The sequence below is a fragment of the Crinia signifera genome, chromosome 6 (genome assembly GCF_055691185.1).
Source record: "Crinia signifera chromosome 6, ASM5569118v1, whole genome shotgun sequence".
Taxonomy (NCBI): domain Eukaryota; kingdom Metazoa; phylum Chordata; class Amphibia; order Anura; family Myobatrachidae; genus Crinia; species Crinia signifera.
In genome coordinates, this window is record NC_139222.1 from 139,808,606 (window position 1) to 139,828,766 (window position 20,161).

Sequence of the window (20,161 nt, forward strand, 5' to 3'; positions counted from 1 at the left end):
TATATTGTTCAGTTTCTCCTTTTCATCAGCGACCAGAGATGGTCGCTGATGAAAGGGAACCTCTGCCGGCGGTGCCGCAGAGGTAATCAGCTGGTCGCAGAAGCAAGCTCCTGTGACCAGCAATTAGAAAGGGGCTGAAAACGGGAGCGTGCACCAGGCGATTTATCGCTGGGGCACACTCCCATCACTGGCAATATGGTCGCCTGCGACCATATTTCCAGCAATTTCAGCCCCTATCGCCCCCGTGTGTACACAGCTTTAGCCACAGGTGACTTAATTAGTACCTCAGTTAATTTGATGTAACCATCAGTGCTGTGTCATGCATATACTTAACACCTGGACTATTAGGATACATTAGTGTTAAGCCCCATACACACTAGCCGATCCTCGTGGACACCGATATTGTGGGCAGGGGTGCATTAGCAGGTGCATACTCACCTGCCAATGCTGGAGGGGAAACGTGAGGGGGAGTGAACGTCCTGCTGCAGCATGATTGTCATTAATGAGATCAAACCTCATCTGAACATGCAGGATGTACACACTCCATATCATAAAGCCATTTCTGAGCAATATTCTTCACAATGAGTGTTTTGTCTCGTGTCTTTTAAGGCATAAAACAGTGCGGACACTCAGAAGCTACTTGAGAAACCAGTTTGAATTTGCACCAATTGGCAAATACAATTACAATGGTGCGGCTTCAATTATTAATGCTAATTTTAGGTGTATATTGTTCAGGAGTTGTTTCCTGGGGCAGGTGTAATCTTGTGTGAAGTGTTCCAAATGCTTCCATTTAATTTTTTTTTAATTAACTCTGGGGTTAACTGAATCAGATATAGAGATAATTCAGTGACTGCAGCTAAAGCTGTGTACACACAGTACACTTATTTCTGTCAATATGGTCGCTGAGCGACCATATTGGCAGCGATTGGAGTGTGCACCAGCGATAAATTGCCGGGTGCGCGCTCCCGTTTTCAGCCCCTGAATGGTCGCTGGTTGGAGGAACAGCGACTTCCACTGCCTCTTCTCCCGGTAGTGTGACATTTTCATCTGCGACCATCTCTGAAACAGAGCATTTTCTCCCCCATGGAGAGGGTCAGGTAGGCAAGTATTAGGGTGACCAACTCATCCCTTTAATCTGGGACACATATTAATTACACAGGTTCTGTGGCAGATTTAACCCAGGTGAAATGGAGTCTTGAGGTGTGTGGCAGTTTAAAACCAGGTGAAAGCCAGCAACAGAACCTGTGTAATTAATATGTGTCCCGGATTAAAGGGATGAGTTGGTCACCCTAGCAAGTATGCCCTGTGTGTACGCAGCTTAAAGGTGCCCACACACTAGAAAGATCTGCGATCATAAGATGTGCGCATAAATTAGCCTTCAAATCTTTTGTCCGATCTGGACAGAAGATTTCAGGCAAGCGCACATCTTTACCAAAGATTTTTCTTAAGATCCCGTGTGCGTTCCTATGGATCTTTTGTTAAATCTTCTGATCTTTTGTGCAGCATGTAAGATCAGAAGATTTAGCAAAAGATCCACGGGAGCGAGCATCGGCCGATTTTCGACCGATTATCGGTAAATATCGGCCGATATATCGGCCGTTTTTTCGAAAAATCGGCCAATCGGCCCAAAAATCGTTCTAGTGTGTGGGCACCTTAAGTCTGTCTGGCATGTAGTAGCATACAGCAAACACCTGGGTGTATGCATTGGTAATGGGTTTTGTGAAACTAGATCAAGCTCTCCTGGGAAGCTGCTCACTTATGTCATGAATAAATCTCACCCGTGAGATTTGAAAATGGTTGCAAATGTAAATATTGGAGTGACAAAAGTTTGGGTGCTGCCTTTGTAAAAACACCTTTTGGTGTCAAGGATATTAAGAGGGGAAAGAAAAAAGAAGAAAGAAGAAAAAAAAAAAAAAAAGGAATGAGAGAGGAATGATGAAAGAAATTAGAATGGATAGGACTTCCCTGTAGTACTTCCTCCTATTGATTGCTTGAGATATCTTATTTTCTCTTTCTATTCTCCTCTTCTTTTCTGATGTTGTGTGTGATTGTACTTCCTCTCCCATCACAGGATTATATAATGTAATAAAACAAATTTCAAAAAAGCACAATGTGTGAATCTGCTTACTTTTCCGTTTGTTTTTTAAATATATCTGGTTCGTTTAAGTGCGTCTCACTTGAGGCGTACCTAACTTACAGAATTAGTAGAGGGATGACATATATCATGGTTTCTTTAAATAGGTGGCGTACCCGTACTCACGTAAGCATAGCGTAGTAATCCTCACATAAAGGTTTCTTTACTGCCAGTGTTCATGGAAAGTTTTATTCATACCATTTACAAAACATATGGGGTAAAAAGGATAAATATATTTCTTGGTAGGAGATAGGGGCACCACCTATCTCCTACCTAGAAATGTTTTTATCCTTTTTACCCCATATGTTTTGTAAATTGTATGAAATAAAACGTTCCATGAACACTGGCAGTAAAGATACCTTTATATGTCACCCCTCTATTCATTTTGTAAGTTAGGTACGCCTCAAGTGAGACGCACTTAAATGAACCAGATATATATATATAAAAAACAAAACGGAAAAATAAGCAGATTCACACATTGTGCTTTTTTGAAATTTGTTTTTATTATATCATATAATCCTGTGACGGGAGAGGAAGTACAATCACAAACAACATCAGAAAAGAAGAGAAGAGAAAGAGAAAAGGAGATATCTTAAGCAATCAATAGGAGGAAGTACTACAGGGAAGTCCTATCCATTCTAATCTCTTTCTTTCATCTTTACTCTCTCATTCCTTTTTTTTTTCTTCTTTTTCTCTTCTTTCTTCTTTTTTCTTTCCCCTCTTACTATCCTTCACACCAAAAGGTGTTTTTACAAAGGCAGCACCCAAACCTGTGTGTATGCCCCTAAACAAGCACAACTAAGTCAGCAGCATTTTTATAGCACCTCTGTCCTCAAGACCCCCACACAGTTCACATTTTCTTGTCACCCCACAGGTGCACTCATTATTCAGACACATTTAAAAGATCCACAGGTGGAGCTAATTATTTCACTTGTGATTCTGTGTGGAGACATGGAAAACATGCACTGTGTGGGGGTCCTGAGGACTGAGGTTGAGAACCACTGTCCTAGACAAAGATAAACTGAATAAAATACACAGGTGGTGCAGAAACCAGGCCTGAGGGCCTGCACTAGCGGTCTGGTTTTGGGAACTCATGATAAATGCTGGTAATTGAATGGTGATGTCAGGTGATGTATAATCAGATAGAACTAATTACATAAATGGGGACATGTACTATATGCTGATGACCATGTTATGCATTACAGGTTGAGTATCCCGTATCCAAAATGCTCGGGACCAGGAGAATTTTGGATAACGGATTATTCGGTACTTCTTTACTTTCACGGCGCCACTAGATAGGACAGATAGGACAGATAGGACAGATAGGACAGATAGGATAGGATACGATTTGTATGCGATTTGACATAAGATATCGCATAAGATATAGGATAAGATTTACTATCCATTTCATTACCCCACTATCCACTAGGGCGTGGAGTTGATTATATATAGTGTGGCGAGCCCCGCGAGGGGACACGGAATGTATTTTATGGAATTGCATGCAAATGGCATGCGATATTGGGGACTTGCTTTGAAACAACATCCGTGTCCGCTCGCCACGCTTCGGGCTCGGTGGCTCGCTGCGCTCGCCACACTATATATAATCAACTCCACGCCCTAGTGGATAGTGGGGTAATGAAATGGATAGTAAATCTTATCCTATATCTTATGCGATATCTTATGTCAAATCGCATACAAATCGTATCCTATCTAGTATCCTATCTGTCCTATCCTATATCTTATACGATATCTTATGTCAAATCGCATACAAATCGTATCCTATCTAGTATCCTATCTGTCCTATCTAGAGTGGCGCCGTGAAAGTCAAGAAGTACCGATTATTCCGTATTTCGGAATATTTTAATATTTCAAGGATGTATTTTGAAGTATCTTGCATTTATGCTGTATAAACACATCAAGCACATGAAATGCACACAAATATATTTTATTTGTTCAAAAAACAAGGTTTCAAAACATGAAACAAAATTTGTGTACTTTTTCAGATATTGAATTTGAATGCCAAGCAATCATTTTCTTGTACATATATAGTGCCAGTTACAAATCATTCCCTCAGTAGTTCTGTTACAGATGTCCCCAGTGAGTTTTTAGCAAAAAAAATTTTTTTTTTTACTTTCTGGAATGTATGGTTTTCGGAATAATTCGGATAACGGATATTCGGATACGGGATACTCAACCTGTATTAGTAAATACCACTCATTTAGGAAAAATTTGCATTTGTGTAAATGTAACTAATATCTTAGATCTGGGCATGCAGATTTGAGGTTATAAAAATCTGATTTATTGGCAAGAAAGGGTCTCAGTGATCAATAGGTCCCAAAGTATAGTTATGACAGCAGAACTGTATTTCCTATCAACTATATAATGTCTGTACCAGGCCTGTAAATGCTTTGTAAATTAAAGGAGAAAATGGTCTACCCAAATGGGTACCCACACACATATACAATCAGCCTGCTAATCGGATTAATGCTCCCAATCAGCAAATCAGTGTGTTCCCGCCTTGTTCTGCTGCTGACACCCACACACACAGGTGCTGATCGTTTGGTCTACAACAACTAGGTCGACACCACTAGGTCCACATGCAGCAAGGTTGACATGGGTCTAGCTCAACATGACATTAGGTTGACACAAGCATTAGGTCGACATGGGCTAGGTCGACAGTCAAAATGACGACATGGGATTTTTCACTGTTTTCTTGACCCGAATGTCGAGACAGCCGACATGGACACAGTTTGAAGTGCACCGCATCTCTCGCATCGTTCGCTTCCCTCGCAATACTTCGGGCACGGTGCCTCGCTACGCTCGGCGCACTATTTTATTCTCCCACCATGCCCTAGTGCAGTGGTAGCCAACCCTAGCCCTCGAGAGCTACCAACAGAGCACATTTTCCAGACAACCTAGCTGCTGCACAGCTGCAATCATTAATCACTGACACATTTTAAAAGTTACACAGATGGAGCTAATTAGCTCACTTGTGATTCTGTGAGGAGACCTGCAAAACATGCACTGTTGGTAGCTCTCGAGGACTAGGGTTGGCTACCCCAGCCCTAGTGAATGGTAGGGCATGAAATACCGCCTGTCGGCACATTTCGGCTAAAAAAACAGGGAAAAACCCAATGTCGACCTTTTGACTCTCGACCTAGCTCATGTCGACCTAATGCTTGTGTCAACCTAATGTCATGTCGACCTTAACCCATGTCGACCTTGCTACATGTCGACCTAGTGGTGTCGACCAAGTTGTTGTAGACCTAATGACCGTATCCCACACACACATATACAATACTGATGTGAATTGTACAGCTTCTATGGCATCAGGAGGTTGGCATGACAAATCCTAAACAGCTCATGATATGTGACCTCTTGGTCCCTGCTATTGCAGAAGCATTATAAGCAGTGTGGATTGCAGCGCAGTGCAAAATTTGAATAGTCAGACCAACTGCCATTTCAAACTGACTCACTGGCAGTTTCTTTTCCTCCTCTATTTAAATTTTTAACTGTGCTGCAGCCCCATTTCTGGAACCACCACTGGTTATAAGCAATTTATCCGTTAAAGTTCCAACAGAGGTACTGCACACTCATATACAATAAACAGCCATTCTCTCAATATTGTGTGAATGGGTTCATGATTGTATAGGTGTGTGCCCAAATGTAGCCTTGCAGGTGTCTCTCCCAAGGTAAACTATTCAACTCTACACTTATGATATCTAAGACAGTGGTTCTCAACCTCGGTCCACAGGACCCCCCAACAGTGCATGTTTTCCAGGTCATCCAGCAGGTGCACTCATAATTCACTGACACATTTTAAAAGATCACAGGTGGACAGGGGCGGATTGTCCCACCAGGAAACCGGGCCATATCCTGGTGGGCCGGTGCAGATTTCCCCCTGGCTGGGCCACTGACCGTTCTACCAGGGCCGGTGCTGGTGTCATCCTGAGGAGGCCATATTTGATTTGGGCTGTGCTGCCCTTCTTTGTGACCAGGATGCGGCCGCTGGTCGCTATTCGGTGACATCGGTCGGAAGCAGCTGAAGTGTGGATGGAACCTGCGTGGAGCGGTAGCATTATCTGGGCTGCTTTCGATATTGTCACCTGCAGGGGTGGATTTCGCTTCCAATCCACCCCTGCAGGTGGAGTTAATTATTTCACCTGTGATTCTGTGTGGAGATTTGGAAAACATGCATTGTGTGGGGGTCCTGAGGACCGAGGATGAGAACCACTGATCTAACACAAAAAAAAATATTCAGGCAATAAAAACATATTTTAACATATAGCAGGTTAATTAAGTATTGGTATATTGGCCCTTCCTCTGGTTGACTTGCAAAGCAGAGGTATTTTGCCGCATTGCGAGCCAACTAAAGCCACCTGCCAGGTGTGCGAATGCCTACCACCCGTGGGATGCCGAATGTCCCCGCAGGCCTGCAAATTGATTTTTTACATAAACATCCATTCGCAGGCTTGCATGCAGGCCTGAAATCATTCGATGGTCGCCAATCGTTGAATGATTTCTAAAGTGCTTGCTAATCCAAGTCATTCGCTGGTGCCTTAGATTAGTGGCGCACTGCTCTGAGAACAGGATGGACAGCTGACATCCGGTGTCGTCAGCCACCTAGCACTAAGACTTTAGCATGGGGACACCCAGCATTTTCCTGGTGCACCCAGGAAACGCAGGGTGTTTGCATGTGAATGCCCCCTGCTCGCCTCCTGCACATCTGCCCTCCTGCTGCTCTCAAAATTTGAACAAAATTTGTTCCTAGTTTGTTTGTGGTCACTAAATAGTTTTGGGGTTCCCCAACTGCTAAAATACAATTTCCAGAATCATTTGTTTGTGGAAAGCCACTTGTGCCATGGAAATATGACATAATGTCTGTAGCCACCTACTTCTGTTCTCGCGGTATCGTCCTGCCTGCCCTTTGTCTTCCATCTGCCTCCTCCTTTCCAGATTATATGAACCGTGGATCCCCCAATATGTTGATTGTCTGAAAAACAGACTCGCAGGAGGAGAGCGGAAGATTGTAGTATCATTTTTTTTTTTAAAGATTCGAAAATCTAACTTTCCCATTTAAAGTAAAGGCAGGATTTTACCGCAATGCTTCCAAACCTTATAATAAATACTAAATGACTAATATTGATCAATTCTATACTTTTCATAGCCTCCACCCCCATTATCTAAAAGAAAACTAGCATATGAAAACGTTTGTGGGGTATTAATCCCCATCATCACAAACGAGAATCATATATCTAAGCCAACATTCCTTACTAACAAAGCAACAATTTTCTAATTATGTGATAATGGGGTCACACTATTTCACTTTTCAAAATAAAACCACACAAAACAGAAATGACCTTATGATGTGCTGAAGTTGAAAGCTGCCCACACAGATCTCAAATCTGTACCAATTTGACCATCTACATCAATTTGGCTCCAAGTGATTTGCGGTGGGATGCTCTAAATGGAAAATGCGGTAAAAACCCTCTTATCTGGGTTTTTACCACAGTTTTGTATGCTCTAAAGCCCCTCCGCCGGGGCAGAGCTGCGGGGGGAATTGGCAGCTTTTGCTGGTGATATTCTATAGAAGCCTATGGGTTTCTCTCTGCAGCGCTGTGTGAGGGATTGTCACAGATTCCTCCCAGCATGCCCCGCCCATACCTCCCAACTTTAGAAGGTCTGCACGCGGGACGATGCTCCTGCGCGCCGGAGGCGTGGCGAAATTTTCGGGGGCGTGGCCTATACTCGCGGCTCTACCGCGAGGCCACGCCCCAATTTTGCCGCTATGGGGGCATGACCCAGAGGCTCTGTGAGCCTCTAGCCATGCCCCCAGTCCCCTGGCTGCGGGAATAGACGCTGTGCGCATGCGCACAGCGTTTATTCCCCGCTGCTTAGCAGCTGACAGGGGGGACTCCCAACAGCCCCCCCACACCGCGGGACACTGCCGCCCGCGGGTGGGACATCGGAACAGGCCCTGACAATCGGGACTGTCCCGATAAAATCGGGACTGTTGGGAGGTATACCCGCAGTGGGGCCATCACTGTGCGACTCTCAGACCCAGAAGTCCAGGGACGGAGCAGCATCGCAAAGGACAGCTCATATCGCAAGAGCTGTACTACTACATTACTAATCGCATATGTGCAGTAGACTGCGATGTGTTGCGTGGATTTGGGCGGCGGATGTTAGTGCATATGCGATTAGTATCGATGTGGTAGACTGCAATGTGACGTGGATTAGGGCGGCGGATATTAGTGCATCCCGCCCTTGATCAGAGATACATTGTTTTCAGACTCAGTGGTCATGATAGAAGGGCCAGTCAGGCATGGTTTCCAGAATAGAAAGAAGAGCTGGTAAGCAGACTAAGGAGACATGGTTGCAGGGCAGGCAACTTTAGTTTCCAAACTAGTGAGATGTGGTAAGAAGAGCAATCAGTCATTATTTCATTAAAGGGAGTCACTGTACTCAGGGCCAAAAACTCACCTAATAAATTTATACAGTTTGGACCTCCTCTTCTCCACCTGATGGCTCTGGCCTACACAAAGTAAAGACTACATTCCATATTATGTCCTGATGTGCAAAACCAACAACAAATTTGCCTCTTCCATTTTAATCTATTTATGCTTTCAAACAATATAAAGTGTTAACACCAATCTGAGAAGTAGGCTGACGAGCTCAGAATACGTCAGTCACAAGTGCGGCACATGTGAACTCTGCCTTACTCGCCTCCCCTGCACAGGCGTCTTAGCACATTGGCTTCAGATTCACAGTGATATACATTTTGCTATAATCTAGCACTAGAGCATCAGCATACATGGGCCCAAGGGCATGATTCTGGTTCACTCGCAAAAGCAAATTCTCTCTCTAATGGCCAAAACCATGTGTGCTGCAGGGGGAGGGCAGATGCAACATGTGCAGAGAGAGTTAGATTTGGGTGGGGTTTGTACTTGGGTGGGGCTCACCAGATTTCAGTATCTGGTGACTGCTGGTGAAGAGTGGGCCAGTGGATGTGGACGCACAAGGGTCTAACACGCTCACGCGTCCATTGCAGAGAATGCTATTTATTTATCATACTTCCCATAAAATTCCCCTTGAATAGGGTGTAATCCTTAATGTATTACTAATAGAAAATAAAATAAATATATCTTTCAAAAAGAGGTGCAACACTTTTGCACCTCTTTTTGATTTTACCCAATTCAATGGGAATTATATTGGAATTATAATAAAAGTTAATTTTTAATGAACATTTTTCATTGGAGTCCAGAAACAGAATCCAGAGAGTGCACCAGTACTAGTCTCTTTTTTTTTCTTCTTTTTTTCCCCCTTCATTTTTCAAACACTTGTGACATTGTAGTTAGGAGCTGATTGGCTGCTAGTTTGTTACTTTCCATTTTATCACTTTTCAAGCTTAGTACATGTGGCCCAGAGAGAGAGAGAAACCACCAACCAATCAGTTTATAACTGCCATTTTACAGGCTGTGTTTGAAAAATTACATCGGCTGATTGGTTGTTTTTTTACCTCTGTCCAATGTTTGATATATGTATGCATATATATATATATATATATATATACATACATATATATATGTGTGTGTGTGTGTGTGTATTAGGGTGACCAACTCATCCCTAATCCGGGACACATATTAATTACACAGGTTCTGTGGCAGTTTAAAACCAGGTGAAAGCCAGCCACAGAACCTGTGTAATTAATATGTGTCCCGGATTAAAGGGATGAGTTGGTCACCCTAGTGTATATGTATATCTCTTGTATCACAGAAGAAAGCTCTGGATGTATGTGTATGAACCTATTAGATCAGAGATAGCCAACATTTGGCCTTTGCTGGTCTAGTGGAGCACCATTTTAAAAGAAATCCATCAACAGTAAAACGTTTTTTTTTTGTAATTTTATAAGGTAACATTGTGATAACAAAAAGCTCTGTTACTTACGTTCATCGCTACCTATGGTTGTCTCTGGGTCTCCAAAACTTCCAATATCTAGGGCTCCTTCCAAATCCTTATCATAGTTGAGCTTTAAATAAAAGAAAAAAAGTCATTGGGTGAGTTAGAATAATTCAGGCCCCCATCCATTAGTGGAAGGTATCGCATGTGATACCCCACCAACTCAACCAGCAGCTGGATAGCCCAGGATCTGCCGGGTGAGTTTTGGTCCCCCTAAATATTCATCCATTATAATTTAAAGTGCTGGCAGGTGTGATTGATGAAAGTCTGGAGGATCGCTATATGCGGATTGAGATTAAGACATTTGTGGGTGCAACACCAAGGGATTTATTTACTAAAATGAGAGTTCTATTGAAGATGTGATGTAGAAATGGGCAACCAACCAGATTCTACCTATTATCTTCTAGAAGGTGTTTAATAAATAAAAAGTAGATACTGATTGGATGCTATGGGCAACACCCCATCTTCAATAGAATTCACATTTTAGTGATTGACTGACACCAAGGACTGTAAGACATTTTTCATGCAATTTTAGAAGTTGGTAATGTGAGAACAGAGCTGTGCTAGGAATGAGGGTACTGTAATTGTAAACCTTAATCTAAAGCTGGCCATACATCATAACGTCCATGGTAAACAAAGGTAGTCTTGTTCTTTGTGCTAAAAATGTAAGCAGCAATATTTTGGTGTTTAAAGAAACATTTGAAAATGTCAAAAACTGTAAAAAAAATGACACTTAAGCAGGCAGCCGGTGGCAGACATGTTTGCTGATAAGCTCTACAAAATGCATTGCTTAGATAAGATAATTCGGTACTTGTTTCCTATCTGGGCGCCCACTAAGTTAATTGCGCACCATGCTATTCTCCGTAGAGAAATCGGATCGCATCGCATCGTACACATACACGATATTGAACGATGCGATGCGATGCGATGCGATCCGATTCGATTTCCCATAGGAAACAATGTTAAATGGCTCAATTTAGCCAAATTATCATAGGAACAATAGTAAATGGGCCAAAAACACCCCTGAACATTGAAATGTCCCCCCAAAAGTAGTTGACGCCACCCCGCCATCAACGTGAACCCGAAGCGTGGCGAGCGCAGCGAGCCCGCGAGGGGCGGCGGTACGCGTCCTCCGACCTTTTCATGCCCTACTATCCACGTCGGCGTGGAGTGAGAATAGAATAGTGTGGCGAACGCAGCGAGCCACCGAGCCCGAAGCGTGGCGAGCGCAGCGAGCCCCGCGAGGGGACGCGGATACCTTCACAGGTAAACGCGTCCCTTCGCGGGCTTCCCAGGTGTCCGCGTCGCCCGCGAGGGGACGCGTATAACTGTGAAGGTATCCGCGTCCCCTCGCGGGGCTCGCTGCGCTCGCCACGCTTCGGGCTCGGTGGCTCGCTGCGCTCGCCACACTATTCTATTCTCACTCCACGCCGACGTGGATAGTAGGGCATGAAAAGGTCGGAGGACGCGTACCGCCGCCCCTCGCGGGCTCGCTGCGCTCGCCACGCTTCGGGTTCACGTTGATGGCGGGGTGGCGTAAACTACTTTTGGGGGGACATTTCAATGTTCAGGGGTGTTTTTGGCCCATTTACTATTGTTCCTATGAGAATTTGGCTAAATTGAGCCATTTCACATTGTTTCCTATGGGAAATCGAATCGGATCGCATCGCATCGCATCGCATCGTTCAATATCGTGTATGTGTACGATGCGATGCGATCCGATTTCATTACGGTGCCGTACGTAGAAAACCTGGGCGCCCAGATAGGAAACAAGTACCGATAATTCACACATTGCCCACTGGCAGTTTTGTGGCTGGCACTGTCCTAGGGTTATGGGAAGAGGGATATTCTGATGATTGGCGACATGCATTAGGTTGAAAGGTTCAAATGTTTGACACAAATTTTCTTTTTTTTACATGTTTTCCCAATGTCTGTTATTCAAGTGAACTACTGCGGGAATAGTAACCTGCAGCAAGCACAGCTGTAGGGTAATGAGCCAACTTGCCCTAAGCATGATGAGTGATGCCATCCATGAGGGTACTGACTATGGTCACATATGATGAAACATACAAAATGATAACCAAAAAAAGTTGTTGACCATGGTCAAGAGGACCTTTTGCCCATGGTGACCTTTCCCACTGTCTACCCTTTACCTGTTGACTTTGTGGACCTTGGGGGTTATTCTGACTCACTCTGAAAGGCACAATCACTCTCTAATGGACAAAACCATGTGCACTGCAGGTGGGGCTGATGTAACATGTGCAGAGAGAGTTAGATTTGGGTGTTTTATTGCTTCTGTGCAGGGTAAATACTGGCTGCTTTATTTTTACACTGCACTCTAGATATCAGTTTGAAGTACACCCCCAGCCAAATCTAACTCTCTCTGCACATGTTACATCAGCCCCACCTGCAGTGCATATGGTTTTGTTAATTAAAGAGTGATTGTGCCTTTCCGAGTGAATCAGAATAACCCCCCTAATGCATATTGACCATATGGGGTCAATCTACATTGTCTACATTGTCTACCTAGACAATGTAGATCTTATTATACTAAGTAATATATATTTGCCAACATGCTCTATACAGGATAAAGCTTTGGGGTGGCTTAATACTACCGGCATTTATTATACACTGTATGATTTACTAATACTATGACTTACATTTTACAATAATTCTTCTAGAAACGTCCTGAGGGACTCCTACCTACCTATCTTCTATTGCTTTGTGTTGAAAGACTTGTCTTAAGTTGCATATGCTACGTGATATCATCAACCCTTTTGTCTTGAACTTTCAGGCAAATGAGATAGTGTGCATACACACTGAATGATATTGTTCCCTGATTAAATATGCAGTCGATGACGATATAGTCAAATTGAGCTGCATGTAAAGATGACAGGAGGGGTCGTTACCGAGCAAGCATCTTTAACGATATTGAGCGATCGCATTAGATATTACAAAAGATAATACTCATATGGCCCAAAATAAGCAATATCATTTGTAATATCGCATAGGGTGTACGCACCTTTAGATTGCTCTAGGACAGATTTACTACTGTCTGTCACATTTGTATCAGTTTATCTGTGTTGCAACACTTTTAAATAGTGAACAGTGAAGGAAGAATCTCACCTATAAAAAGTCCATTTTAGCCAAGGACTAGTTTTACTTACAGATTCGTTAGATGTCATTTTGTTTTCAGCCGGTTATTTCTGCGATTTTTCAAGTGTCCAGCCAATGGACACGACGACTCAAACCTGCAGAGTTGAAATAGAATTAGCTGTCTTAGAATACACTTAAGCTATTGTGCAGAGACAGCCATAGGCATAAGCAGTACAAGAAAAAGCTTGTGGGGCATCTGGGCAGGCTGGACATCTAAATTCTAATTTGGGGCAGCAGCGATATTGCAGCCACTGTATCTTTACTGCACCAGCGGTAGCCAGTGTGTAAAGGTTATTTTTTTGTGCGCACTGTGATGCAGCATTCACAATGTAATGACAACACGCAGGAGCACGGAGGCAGGCAGAGCAGAAGACACTTATTGATGGCACCCAAAAGATAAGTGTGGTGGCTGGAGAGACACTTAGGGCTGGGGACGGAGTCTGCAGGGATTCAGTCATATAATATATACAGTATTATGCTGGGTAGATAATATTTTCACTTGATGAATCCAATATATTAATATTGTCTAGTTTGTATACCCATCAGTACATGTAGTATGAAGGTGGACATCAAAAGCAAGGGCAAGTGGCTGAATGCTGCTGGCATTGGCAAGTGTGTACACTATATATGAGTGTCAATGCCAGCTCCCCATCTCCCTTGTGATGTTGCATTGGATACACATCGCGTAGTGTGTACCAACCATTAGTGTGCAGTATTTTGAAAACATTCTGGAGCTGGGACTGGTGTGTGCTGGAGACACACAAGGGTGGTTAGCCTGTGTCTGTGATGGAAAGCACTATACAATAGGGGACAGGGGGCACATCCTGACGAGGTAAGCCCTTCATACCTCTTCTGCAATGACATGGCCCTTTTTCTTGTGCACGTCTATTGGGAGGGGGACACCAGACAAAATCTTGCCTAGGGCACCAAAAGGGTCAAGGGCAGCTCCAAAAGTGTATGTGAATCCCCTGCTTTTTTTTTTTCAGAGTTCATAACTTAGAGAGCGGAGTATACAAGATTAGCAGCCATTTGATGTCACTTAAGATTTTAAAGACATGATGAAAGTAAATAAATCAGAGAGTGAATATTCAGCTATATTCAAACAGAGGGCCAGCTATAACAAGTGTTAAATGGAGAGTGATAAACATCCAGCCAATCAGCTCCTACTTGCCATGCTACAGGTTGGGTTTGAAAAATTATAGGTAGGAGCTGATTGGCTGGTTGTTTATTACTCTCCACATTATCACTTTGTGATGTTTGATCCATCTGGCCCAGAATGTGATAACTGCAAGTCTTGATTACACTATACATGTAGCATTAATTTCCACTGTGTGTGTCTGTCTTATATTTTCTTGAGGAGTGATACAACACACAGAGACAATAACAACACTGCTTTGGAATTGGAGTTAGTACTTTACCAATAGCAACTGAATATTTGCCACTGGATCTCTCTTACCCAGACCACCCTCTGTTTTGTCTGATAAGAACTTGCAGTTACAGGGAACTCCCTACTATGAAAGGGAATCCCCACCACACCCAACCCTAGAAATGTTTAAAATAATCTCCACCATCCGCTTCATCTACCGTCATCAACTACGTGACTGCATTCTGAGCATGTATGAAAAATAACATGCTGTACTGTACTTAGCTTTACACATCCAATAATAAGTGTGGCTTAGGTCTATGGGCCTTATTCTGGTTCACTCCTTTTGTCAAATTCCTTTTTAGATGGACAAAACCATGTGCACTGCAGGTGGGGCTGATGTAAAATGTGCAGAGAGAATTAGATTTGGGTGAATTATTTTGTTTCTATTCAGGGAAAATACTGGAACTTTATTTTTACACTGCAATATAGATCTCACTTTTAAGTAAAAGCCCACCCAAATCTAACTCTCTCTGCACAAGTAACATCTAACCCACCTGCAGTGAACATGGTTTTGTCCATCTAAGAATTTGCCAGAAGGAGTGAACCAAAATAACCCCCTATGTCTCCACCTTTCTCAGGGGCCTATTTACTCAGGGGGCTATTTACTAAGCCTTGGGTGGAGATAAAGAGGATGGAGATAAAGGACCTTATTCTGGTCCATTCACACCCACCGAACATTCGTACGGGGAACCAATGTTGGGCGTATGCGCATGCACAGGCGCATTTCTGTGAATGTGCATACGCCGGGTGTACAGACCCAAGACTGTGGGCGGGGGGGCGGCAGCGGATAGTTGCGCCCATGGGAAAGCCCAATGTTTCTCGTGGACCTTCCCATGGAAATGATGCGCGCTCCCATGGTAATCGGCCCATGACGTGGGTTCCGAGGGCGGGCAGCTGACATCACCGGATCTCAGCTGGCTGCCCACTTCCTGCTGAATGTCCACGCATATCTAAAGGTGGCCATACATCAGAAAGATATTGTACCCAATCATACAATCTCAATTGATTGTAAGATGGATTGTATGCAGATTGTGTGCACATCTTGTGTACACAAATCATACAATCATCAGATGGATTGTATGACTGATTGTATGATGGATTGTATGCAGATTGTGTGCACATCTTGTGTACACAAATCATACAATCATCAGATGGATTGTATGACTGATTGTATGATGGATTGTATGCAGATTGTGTGCACATCTTGCATACACAATCATACAGCAGATGGATTGTATGACTGATTGTAAGATGGATTGTGTGTAGATTGTGTGTCCAAAAACCACCAAGGACTGCCGGGGATTTCAAGGGAAATTGTACACAATCATGAGCGCAATCGATCTTAAGATCGATCTTTCTGATGTATGGCCAGCTTTAGGTTACTTAAGAGTAACCTTAGACATGCCTGGACCTTCCACATCATTCGATGGTCGTACGACCATCGAATGATGTGGGTGTTCCCCCACAGCCTGCAAATCGATGTAAATGTTAAATATCCATTCACAGCCCATGCGAACGTATGCAGCGTGTGAGGGGGGATGTCCTCTGGTGGACTCGCAAGCTGTAAATTTGTAGCCTTGCGAATTAACCAGAATAACCACCAAATTACCAGCCCACCAGCTCCTAACTGTCCTTTTTCAAACACAGTCTGTAACATGGCAGTTGGTAGATAATTGGCTGGTACTTTATCTCCATACAAGGAGATACATAGACTCCTTAGGAGTTTGCTTTTTTTTTTTTACATTGTTGCAATGCTGAAAATAAAAAACACTGACTGTAATGTAGGGTACACACCAGGACGACCCGCTCACGATGCACATCGTGCGCGGGTCGTAAGTGGCTCGTCTGACCCGCTCACGGTGACGCGGGGGGGCACGACCCGCTCACGATGTGCACCGTGAGCGGGTCCGATCCGATGGCGACCCGCACCCGGCTGTATGGTCGTCATTGAGATCCTACCTGCAGCAGGTAGGATCTCAATAACGACCGACCGACCCGCGGGACCGCGCATCGGATCGGTATCGGTCCACACAGGACAGAAAAGGGCCCAATCAGCACACAATCTACATCCAATTGGTTGGAATTGGATCTAGATTGAGGGGATCGAGCCCTAGTCGTCCTGGTGTGTACCCAGCATTACTCCACTGTTGAGAGGTCATTCCAGCTGGTGACTGTTCCTGTCAATGTGTGCTATGTGACGTGGGGCCAGGCTGCTGTGGGACTCCCCCACTGGAGAAAAAGTGCCTTGCCCTTAAGGCATTCTACTAAAGGACCTACACCCAGAGACCAGCTCTGTCAGCGGATGACCACAATCAGAATAAGCATGTGCTCTCATCAATTGGCTTTATAAACAATCAAATACAGTAGACCTGTGCAATTTAACTCTGAACATGTGAACAAACTGGACCAGAATCCATTAACGACTGGGTCTAGCAGATGTATGTGTGGTCGCCATTAGCTGTATAACAATTTTTAAATGTGCCAATGTGCCAAGAGTTGTTCTCTGTAAAATGAAATACAGTATTATCCAATGAATATGAAGGCACAGCACCACACAGTGGCAAAACCACTTCAATTCATTGTAGAACACATTGTTATATTGCATGTGAACAAGTGCTTTTTGAGATTTCTAAAGCAGATATTTTTTTAACAGCAGGTCATTTTGTATAATTTCTATTAAGAACTAAAATTCTTACTATTATCACCCTACCACAGAACTTGCGCAGCCTAGCAATGACTGTGCATGATTAGCATGGACCAAACATTTGGGTGTGGATAAAGGTGGCCAATGTACAACGTTTGCATTTTTTGAATTAGAGCGGCAATTTATCACCCTGTCACTTATTTTTTTAGGTATAATTTCGGTACTTATATGTTAGTTGGGCACCCACTATAATTAGTATGCTCATACCCCCACTATCCATGTCGGCATGGAGTTGATTTTATATAGTGTGGCGAGCGCACGCGTAAAACTAAGAATATAGATTAGTGGGCGCCCAACTAACATATAAGTACCATAATTTCTATTGTGTTATGATATAAAATCTTTGTTAGAAAGATATTTTAGTAACATGCCAGTAGTCATGCTACTTTACATTTTAATGCAACTAAGTATAGCTCAAAGGAATATCTGATCAATTTAATGGACACAAATTAGTTATTTGTATTTACCTAGTTCAATATTACTTTTTTTGATGCAAAGCAGATCAGTCTACAGTAAATTTAAATACACTGAATCATTCATCACCATTCAGAGTCTGCATAGAATGACAAATCCCTTTCTTTAATTTTCAATCTAACTTTTTTTTTATCCAGCTAATCTTTTATTTTTAAATCTGGTTTTGCCATCCAGACTAGAAGCTTACTATCATTTGTCAAGTATAATTAGGAGAGTCCATTAACAACAAAACTATAATGTATAACTTTTCAGGACATATGATAATAATAACAACAATTTACTGTACACGGAAATCTTCATACCAGATATAAAACATCTATACAGCTAAAACAAAAACCTTTCAAGAGAGAAACAATCTTTAGAGCTCAGACTAAATTCTTCATCCATAAATACAATCATTAATACATTCTAGAGCAACATGAATAGAAATGTCGTTACCCGTCCTTATTAAAACATAATTGAAAATGGCAAGCATTATCTATTTGTATTCATTAATATGCTGTTTCTATAAACAGATCTGAAACTAGAAATTAGATTTTCACTGCCAAAGTTGAAATTATTGGTGCACAATTTGTCCCAGTTATCCACTGCAATAAATTATGTATTATGCTAAATAAATTGTGTAATTTCCTCTCCCTTATTTCTTGGTGGCCCATTTCCCCAATGGAACCTACCTGGATGACCAACGAGTCTTTGTTATGGTCCCTGTCTCGCTTAGGGTCTTGCTCTCCTGGGACCAACTGTTACTTCCAAAACCCTGAGTCACCAAAGTCACTTAGCCTCCTCCCTTTGCCAAAAGAACCTTATCTTTCTTTACACACAGCTCCCTCAAACCTCCACCTCTCTGTACCTCCTCCTGTCCAAATTATTCCCATAATGCATGCAGCTTACCATTTCTTGTCCAACACCTTATTTAAGAGGTCATCCCTAAAATGTATAATTTAGGGAAGTGTATAATGTGGAGGAGAGAATGTTAACCATAGAGAGTTGGTCTGGTGGCTGGAAACGTACTAATAAAAATGATCAACGCAATTTGTTATACAATATGTATAATGCATGCACCTTCCCAATTTAATTCATTTCACCTTAATCCCATCTCCCCAGCCTCTAAATAAATGTATAAATAAATAGCCTTTCTATGTATGTTAATAAAACAAGTGCTGTGCTTTCCTCATGAATATATAAATAAGTGCATTTACAGCCTATATTACTGCCTTATTGTATATTGCTGCCTTAAACATGTATCACTCCACAACTAGATTCAATTATAGATGTCTTATCTCTACTTTATCTATATTCTGAACAGTTTTCAGTCCCCATTTCCTACATCTTCCTGTGCCTTGTGTACACACCATCCTCATCCTCACAGACCTTGCAATGAAACAGAGCTGAACCCTGAACATTTAGGATCTGTTTCTACTAAAATAGTCCATGAATTATTGATGTGTGCATTGTCTGTGATCACCTGTGTGCATGTTCTGTCAGTGCATCACATACAGGGACCCTCTAGAGTGGTGCAGGTCTCAGACCCTTTTTATAGTCTCACAAGTATGTTATACATAAATATCATATGGCATAATTATATAGTATCTATATAGTATATAGCATCTCTGTTGCCTAAGTTCTCAACAAAAATTTTACTGGAGGGGTTAATAAGACAAGACAAAGATCTTCCATATTCTGCCAAAATCTACACTTCAAAGGTTAATGGGTTCCTGTGTACTACATGTTAATTTAAATGTATTCTTTCCCTGGCTGGGCTCTTCTGTTAGAGTGAGTCTGAAAGTATAGAGTGTGTGTGTGTGTGTGTGTGTGTGTGTGTGTGTATGTGTGTGACCTACTCGGCCCTACCATACTTTGGACTATATCTATTTTATAAATAAACAGGACTGGATTAGTCACTGGGCAGCTCTGAGCATCATGGAGTCTGTCTGTGGCTTCATATATGGCTCCCAAGAATTATGACACCTAAGGGCTACAGCTGCAAAATCAGGGGCAGAATCAGACGTGCAGCGAGTCATGCACAATTACATTTACACTGCGTGTATACCTGTATGCATCTAAGTGACCGCAAAACGCATATCTGTATGCTTATTCAAATAGCGGTTACCAATATATCAGCACACACTTGTAAAATCCCTATACCTGGTGGAGGGGGAATGGGGAATCAGGCAGATATCTTCATATATATATATATATATATATATATATATATAAATCAATGTAGGCTCCAAGTCTGGCTACACGCCCACACCCAACTTGTCCTGTGAGTGTTTGTCCCTCTCACATTCAATTTTACCCAATCACA

At 42.6% G+C, this 20,161-nt stretch overlaps 1 protein-coding gene across 5 annotated transcripts in view; it reads right to left on the bottom strand.

Annotated features, from left to right (window-relative positions):
- SLC4A1 (solute carrier family 4 member 1 (Diego blood group)) overlaps positions 1–20,161 on the bottom strand; it is an 83,433-nt gene that overhangs the window by 40,566 nt on the left and 22,706 nt on the right. For 3 of the 5 annotated variants that reach the window (XM_083147413.1, XM_083147411.1, XM_083147412.1), the window contains 4 exons: positions 13,261–13,344; positions 10,082–10,163; positions 8,618–8,669; positions 7,030–7,127 (listed from right to left, as the gene is read on the bottom strand). In XM_083147413.1, coding sequence (XP_083003539.1) covers positions 7,030–7,127; positions 8,618–8,669; positions 10,082–10,163; positions 13,261–13,278 — 250 coding nt within the window. In that variant the 5' untranslated portion in view covers positions 13,279–13,344. Of the gene's footprint in view, positions 1–7,029; positions 7,128–8,617; positions 8,670–10,081; positions 10,164–13,260; positions 13,345–18,527; positions 18,678–20,161 lie in introns of those variants that run through there. The other 2 variants (XM_083147410.1, XM_083147414.1) reach the window with 2 other exon arrangements.